Source organism: Chaetura pelagica, unplaced genomic scaffold (assembly GCF_000747805.2).
Source record: "Chaetura pelagica isolate M959 unplaced genomic scaffold, ChaPel_1.0 scaffold1308, whole genome shotgun sequence".
NCBI lineage: Eukaryota > Metazoa > Chordata > Aves > Apodiformes > Apodidae > Chaetura > Chaetura pelagica.
In genome coordinates this window covers 1,785-9,876 of record NW_009954338.1, presented here as the reverse complement: position 1 = coordinate 9,876, position 8,092 = coordinate 1,785, and the positions used below count along the sequence as shown (strand labels likewise).

Sequence of the window (8,092 nt, the reverse complement as noted above, 5' to 3'; positions counted from 1 at the left end):
GGAGGGTGATGGTTGAGGGTGGTGGGTGATGGTGGTGGTTGAGGGTGATGGTTGAGAGTGGTGGTTGAGGGTGGTGGGTGATGGGTGATGGTAGTTGAGGGTGGTGGTTGATTCTGATGGTTGTTGGTGGTTGGGAGTTGTGGTGGGTGCTGGTTGATGGTGGTGGGTGATAGTGGTGGATGATGGTTGACTCTGATGGTTGATGGTGATAGTTGATGGGGATTGATGGTGGTCTGTGGTGGTTGATGATGATGGTTGAGGGTGGTGGGTGATGGTGGTGGTTGATGGTTGAGGGTGATGGTTGAGGGTTGTGGTGCGTGATGGTTAATGGTGGCTGATGGTGGTGGTTGATTCTGATGGTTGATGGTGATAGTTGATGGTGGTGGTGGGTGTTGGTGATAGGGTGGGGGGGACCATTGTGGTGATGGTTGAGGGTGGTGGGTGGTGGTTGATTCTGATGGTTGTTGGTGGTTGACGGTGGTGGTTGATTCTGATGGTTGATGGTGATAGTTGATGGTGGTGGTGGGTGTTGGTGATGGTTGATGCTGGTTGATGGTGGTGGTTGATGCTGGTTGAGGATGATGGATGCTGGTGGTTGGTGGGGCCAGGCTTCCTCTCAGCTCATGAAAGCCCCTCGTTAGCAGTACTGTGATAACGAGGAGCCCATGTGCGACGACGACTACGACGACTACTCCAAGGAGCTGAACCAGTACCGGAGGAGCAAGGAGAACCGCGGGCGGGGTGAGTCTGGTCCCCACCTCCCCTCCCCTCCTGCTTCTGATGGAAGGAGAAGAGTTGGGAATGTGGGGCTGTGTTTTCAGGCTTGAACCGAGGACGTGGCCGTGGCCCCAGAGGAAGAGGGAATAAAGGGATGGGCCGAGGCCGCGGAAGAGGCGGGAACAGGAGCGGGATGGGGAAGGGCGGGATGAACGATGACGACGACTACTACGACGAGGACATGGGGGTGAGTAGATCTTGGGTTCCCCCTGGCCTGGGCAGCCCTTCCTCCCCTTCCCTCTGTGAAAACAACAGGCCATTTTGTGCTCAAAATTTGCTATTTTGGGGCCACTTTGGGTCAAAATTTGCTGGTTTGGAGCCACTTTGTGCTCAAAATTTGCTATTTTGGAGCCATTTTGTGCCCAAAATTTGCTTTTTGGGGCCACTTTGGGCTCAAAAGTCATTATTTTGGGCTTAAAAGAGGCTCTTTAGGGGCCAGATTTTTGGAAAACCTTTGTTGGCACCAAAAAACCAAAGGGATTTTCCTCAGGATCCTGAAAAATTGTCCCATCCAGGTGGGATATCTTGGGTTCTTGGATTCTCATCCACTGGCAGGTTCCTCAAGCCACATTCAGGGCTTTTTCCTGCTCTTTTCCACCCCAGACCTTGTCCCCTCTGGGAGGTGGCTCCATGGGAAGTTCTTATTTCTCCCCATTCCTTTGGAATTCCCATCCTTTGGCATCTAACAGTGTCCTTCCCGTAGGATGGAGGAGGTGGTGGGAATTACCGGCGCAACGACCACGACAAACCCCACCAGCAGTCGGATAAGAAAGGGAAAGTGATCTGCAAATATTTTGTGGAAGGCAGATGTACCTGGGTAAGGAATAATCCCAGAATCCCAGAACATTCCCATAAGTCTCTTGGTTCATGTGTGGAACTGGAAATTTTGGGAAGAGGCTCCATCCCTGAGGTGAAGGTCTCCAGGTTTTGAAGGATCTCAGGGTGGGGTTTGTGCCTGTGAAGGGAATTATGGGAAGAGACTCCATCCCTGAGGCGAAGGTCTCCAGGTTTTGAGGGATCTCAGGGTGGGATTCATGCCTTTAAAGGGAATTTTGGGACATGCTTCCCTACTTTCTCCACAGGGGGATCACTGCAACTTCAGCCACGACATCGAACTCCCAAAGAAGCGGGAACTCTGCAAGTTCTACATCACTGGCTACTGCGCCCGGGCAGAAAACTGCCCCTACATGCACGATATCCTTGGATTCTCAGCCCCTCATTAACCCTTGAATCTAATCAGCCTCATTTCCTCCACTTCGAGGGGCCAGGGGGGTCAAAAATTCCATTCCTGGGTCCCACATCTTCCAGCCATGGGATGGAACTCTCCCAGTTCCTCTTGGAATAGAACGAGGTTTGCGGCCATCACGCCGACATGGGGAGGAAATGGGGGGATTTGGGGGTGAAAAGTGTTTCTGTCCCCTCTGGCTGTGGGAATAATTCCCAGTCCAGGTTGATTTTCCTTAATTATCCATACGGGATTTCCCTTGCAAGCTGTTCCACACCACAGGCAACTGCATCAACGGGGATGACTGCATGTTCTCCCACGATCCACTCACTGAGGAGACCCGGGAGCTTCTGGATAAGGTAAATAAATCCATGGGTAGGTTTTCTTTTCTCCAAGATGTTTTCCAACCCAAACCATTCCATGATTTTATTTGGAGTAGAGGATCCATCCAGTTACAAGCTGGAGAGCTGGGCAGAGAGGAACCTCATGAGGTTCCACAAGGGCAAGTGTAGAGTCTTGCACCTGGGGAGGAAGAATTTCATGGAGCTGGAGATTTTGGGGGTGGAGAGCAGCTTTGTGGAGAAGGATCTGGGAGTCCTGGTATACAGGAAACAATCCATGAGCCAGGAATGACCCTGCTGGCCAAGAAGGCCAATGGAATCCTGGGGTGCATAAGAGCATGGCCAGGAGGTCAGGGAGGTTCTTCTCCCCCTCTGCTTTCCCCTGGGGAGGCCACAGCTGGAGAACTGGGGCCAATTCTGGAGCCCCCAACACCAGATGGACATGGAGCTGGTGGAGAGGGTTGAGAAGAGGCCATGGAGATCATGCAAGGGCTGGGAGAGTTGGGGTGTTCAGCCTGGAGAAGAGAAGGCTCCAGGGAAACCTTAGAGCACCTTCCAGTGCCTGAAGGGGCTCCAGGAAAGCTGGGGAGGGACTTGGGCCAAGGGGAATGGATTGAACCTGGAAGAGGGGGATTAAGGTTGCACATGAGAAGGAAATTCTTCACCATGAGGGTGGTGAGACCCTGGCCCAGGTTGCCCAGGGAAGCTGTGGCTGCCCCATCCCTGGAAGTGTCCAAGGCCAGGTTGGAGGGGGGTTGGAGCAGCAGTGGGAGGTGTCCCTGCCCTTGCAGGGGGGTTGGATCTAGATGATCTTCAAGGTCCCTTCAACCCAAACCATCCCATGATTCTCTAAGCTGTAGATGCTGGAGGTGCTCCAGGCAAGGTTTGATGGGGCTTGAAGCAACCTGGGCTGGTGGGAGGTGTCCCTGTGGGTAGGAGGGATGGATCTAGAAGATCTCCAGAGCTCCACGGATCCATCCTCAATCCCTTTGACCTCCTCAGATGCTGGCGGACGACGCGGAAGCGGGTGCAGAGGATGAGAAAGAAGTGGAAGAGCTGAAGAAACAAGGAATCAACCCTCTTCCCAAACCACCTCCCGGCGTGGGTTTGCTTCCCACACCTCCTCGTCCTCCTGGTCCACCAGCTCCAAACTCTCCCAATGGAAGACCCATTCCTGGAGGTCCTCCTCCACCTCCTCCTCCTCCTCTCCCACCCCCGGGGCCACAGATGCCACCACCCATGCACGAGCCACTGTCCCCTCAGCAGCAGGACATGTACAAAAAAATCCCCTCCCTCTTCGAGATCGTCGTCCGACCCACGGGACAACTGGCAGAAAAGTTGGGAGTCAGGTGGGTGGCACCAGGGAAATGGGAAGAGGGAGGGAATTTTGGGGCTCAGAGCCCTGAAACGGCCACTAATGGGGGGTGAAAACACCTGGAAAATCATATTTCTTCCCATTTTGGGGGGGATTAGCCCAAATTCATCCCTTGGGAAGCAGAGGTTGGGAATTGAAAGGGAATTTTGTCTCTTTTCCAGGCACCCGGGTCCTCCCCCACCCAGATTTCCTGGGCCTGGAGGACCCCCAGGTCCAATGCCAGGCCCCATGCACCCCGACATGCACCCTGACATGCACCCCGACATGCACCCGGATATGCACCCTGACATGCACCCCGACATGCACCCCGACATGCACCCCGACATGCACCCCGACATGCACCCCGACATGCACCCCGACATGCCGATGGGACCAGGAATGAATCCTGGTCCTCCAATGGGTCCTGGACCTCCCATGATGCCCTACGGTCCGGATGATTCCCCCCATTCCGGCATGATCCCGCCCGGCCCTCCGCCTCAAGGCTTTTATGACAACTTCTACCAGCAGCAGGAAGGTCTGGACATGGATCATGGAATGATGGGAGATCCAGGTATGTGAGTTTGCTGGGTGGACTTTGGGGTGGAGAAGGGATTGGCTGGATGGTTTAATCCAGAAGGTGAAATGGACCTGGACGGGCTGGATCTGTGGGCTGAGGGACCTGGATCCATGGGCTGAGGGCGGGCTGGATCTGTGGGCTGAGGGAACTGGATCCATGGGCTGAGGGAACTGGATCCTTGGGCTGAGGGACCTGGATCCATGGGCTGAGGGAACTGGATCCATGGGCTGAGAGACCTGGATCCTTGGGCTGAGGGAACTGGATCCTTGGGCTGAGGGAACTGGATCCTTGGGCTGAGGGAACTGGATCCATGGCTGAGAGACCTGGATCCTTGGGCTGAGGGAACTGGATCCTTGGGCTGAGGGACCTGGATCCATGGGCTGAGAGACCTGGATCCTTGGGCTGAGGGAACTGGATCCTTGGGCTGAGGGACCTGGATCCATGGGCTGAGGGACCTGGATCCATGAGTTCATCGGGTTCTTTTTCCCAACTTTGGAGACTTTTGCCTCATTTTCTTTCCCTCCCTTCCTAGACGACTACAGAGATTATGAGGACATGGAAGGTCCTCCTGGAGAGCACATGTTCCCTGATCCTTCCCTGGATCCTGAGGCCTTGTGTGAAGGTCCTCCTGGTTTGCCAAAGGCTCCGGGCAACATTCCCGATTTCCTGCCCTCGGCACAACGGGCCCTTTACCTGAGGATCCAGCAGAAGCAGCAGGAGGAGGAGGAAAGAGCCCGGAGATTGGCCGAGAACAACAAGCAGGAACGGGAACATGAGGAAGGCAAGTGGCAAAATTCCCACTTTTTCCACTCAAATCCATGGGTGGGGGGAGGGGATCATTTGGATCGGCTTCATTTGCGGGTTATTTGGGGGCAGTTCTGGTGATTTGGGGGAATTCCATTGATGTGGGGGGAATTCCAGTGATTTGGGAGCAATTCCATAGATTTTAGGGGTATTCCAGTTTGGGGGCAATTCCATTGATTTGGGGCAATTCCATTGATTTGGGGGCAATTCCATTGATTTGGGGGCAGTTCCAATTTGGGGGGGAAGTCCATTGGTTTGGGTGGAATTCCAGTGATTTGGGGGCAATTCCATAGATTTTAGGGGTATTCCAGTTTGGGGGCAATTCCATTGATTTGGGGGAATTCCATTGATTTGGGGGAATTCCATTGATTTGGGTGGGAATTTGATTTGTTTGGGACATTTTTGCATCCTCCTTGTTGGATTCATGGGAATTTTAGCAGAATTGGGGACATTTTGGGGAGCTTCTTGTTGGAATGGTGGGAATTTGGGTGGAATTGGGGACAGTTTGGGATCCTTTTTGTTGGATTCATGGGAATTTGGGTGGAATTTGGACATTTTGGGGAGCTTCTTGTTGGCATGGTGGGAATTTGAGCCAAGTTGGGGACATTTTTTGGATCCTCCTTGTTGGCTTTGTGGGAATTTGGGTGGAATTTGGATATTTTGGGGACCTTGTTGGCGTGGTGGGAATTTGGGTGGAATTGGGGACATTTTTGAGAGCTCCTTGTTGGAATGGTGGGAATTTGGATGGCATTTGGGACAGTTTGGGATCCTTTTTGTTGCATTCATGGGAATTTGGGTGGAATTTAGACATTTTGGGGAGCTTCTTGTTGGCGTGGTGGGAATTTGGGTTGAATTGGGGACGTTTTGGAGACCTCCTGGTTGACCTCCCACCTCGCCTCTGCTTGAATGACCTTGATCTCCCTGGATGACCTAGAACTCCCTGATTTTTCCACCTCCTCCCAGGGGACCCCGGGAACTGGTATTCCAGCGACGAGGACGACGGCGGAAGCAGCGTCTCTTCCATCTTGAAAACCCTCCGCCAACAAAGCTCCTCCCGCCATTCCCAACCATCCCATGGAGACCTCGGATCATCCTCCGGGATCGCCGACCCCAGGCTCCAAAAATCCCAAGGGATGGGGGGGAACTCCCGTCCCGCTGATCCGCGCTTACGGGATCCCAGACTTTCCCGGAACGCCGAAATTCCCGCCGATTCCGGCCCCACCGATCCCAGATTAGCGCGACACATTCCTGCCTCTCTTCCCAAACCAGAAATTCCTCATTCCAGCCTCGGGGGGGCACCCAAACCCTCCCTGCTTCCCGAGGAGGAGGAAGGGGAAAGAGCTTTAAGGGATAAACCCATCAACATCCCTTTGGATGCTCTCCCAGGTCATTCCCTGCGGGATCCTCGTTCCCAGCTCCAGCAGTTCAGTCATATCAAGAAGGACGTTGTCCTCAACAAGCCCAACTTTTCCCGGATGATCCTTTGGAGCCCAGAGGATCTCATTCCAGTTCCAATCCCAAAACAGGAGTTTGTTCCCGTTCCAGCTGCCCTCCAGTCCATGCCCACCCTCGATCCACGGCTCAACAGGCCTCAAACGGCTCTTTCCGATCCCCGGCAAAGGGGGGGAACGACCCCAGGTGATCCCAGCTCCTCTTCCACTTCCAGTATCCCAGATTTCGAGCTCTTATCCCGGATTTTAAAGACTGTCAACGCCGCTGGTCCCTCCTCTTCCACCCCCAGCGACAAACCCAGCGACCCCCGGATGCGGAAAGTTCCCGTCGATCCCAGATTACAAAAACCCACAGAGGCAGGAATTTCCAGAGCTCCTGATCCCGGATCCGGGGGCGATTCCGCTCCCGCCATCGCTCCCTACGACCCCCGGCTCTTGGCATCCGGAGGTTTGAGCAAGGGGAGCGGCCAGAGCAGCGTCCTCAGCGCCATCAGTTTATATGATCCCAGGACTCCTGGTGGAGGAACCAAACCTCTGGAATCACCCAACGAATCCAGCAAACCCTCCGATTCCGGGAAAACCACCGGAAAACCCAAGGAACCTCTTTTTGTTCGTCGTTCCGCTTTGGAACAACCCGAATCCGAGAAACCCAACGTCGAATCCACCACGGACAGATACAACAGCTACAATAGACCACGACCCAAATCATCATCTGCTGGAACTTCCCAAGAATCCAACCCTCAACCTGGTGTCCATAACCTGCCGGTACCACCCGTTTATGGGATGGTCAAACAAAGTTCCAAGTCGGGATCGGGAAGTCCCTTCGCCGGGAACAGCCCGGCCCGGGATGGCGACCAACAAGATTCCGCGTCGCTCAAGGACGTTTTCAAGGGATTCGATCCCACTGCTTCTCCTTTCTGCCAGTAGGGGGCGACAAAGACCCCAAAGCCCTCAAAAACGCCCTCCAAAAAAACCCCCAAATCCCTCAAAACCCCCCAAATCCCTCAAAAAAAACCCCAAATCCCTCAAAAAAGACCCAGATCCCGCAAAAAAAGCCCCCAAATCCCTCAAAACCGCCCCCAAATCCCTCAAAAAAAACCCCAAAAACCCCCAGAAAAAACCCAAACCCCCCCAGAAAACCCCCAAAAACCCAATAAAACCCTACATTTACCCCCCAAAAAAACCCAAAATACAGAAAAGAGGCAAAAACCACCCAAAAATCCCACCCCGACCCAGGGTTGGGAATTTGAGTCATTTTGGGGAGGGAATTCCAGTTATTGGGGGGAATTGGATTTATTGGGAGGGGGGGATTAAATTGATTTTGGTGGGAATTTGATTTAATTTTGGGGAATTCAATTGATTTTGGGGGAAATTTGATTTATTTTAGGTGAAATTCAATTTATTTTAAGGGGAATTTGGTTTATTTGGGGATAAATTTGATTTATTTTGAGGGGAATTTGATTGATTTTAGGGAAAAGTCAATTGATTTGGGGGAAATTTGATTTATTTTGAGGGGAATTTGATTGATTTTAGGGAAAAGTCAATTGATTTGGGGGAAATTTG

At 53.1% G+C, this 8,092-nt stretch overlaps 1 protein-coding gene across 1 annotated transcript; it reads left to right on the top strand.

Moving 5' to 3' along the window:
* Positions 1-650: 650 nt before the first annotated feature.
* ZC3H4 (zinc finger CCCH-type containing 4) lies at positions 651-7,456 on the top strand. Its single transcript, XM_010004190.1, has 9 exons — positions 651-741; positions 822-964; positions 1,481-1,594; positions 1,860-1,971; positions 2,252-2,361; positions 3,346-3,692; positions 3,904-4,268; positions 4,807-5,055; positions 6,042-7,456. Exons 1-9 carry the CDS (start codon positions 666-668, stop codon positions 7,454-7,456), a joined length of 2,931 nt encoding a protein of 976 aa, XP_010002492.1. The 5' UTR covers positions 651-665.
* The last annotated feature ends 636 nt before the right edge of the window (positions 7,457-8,092 follow it).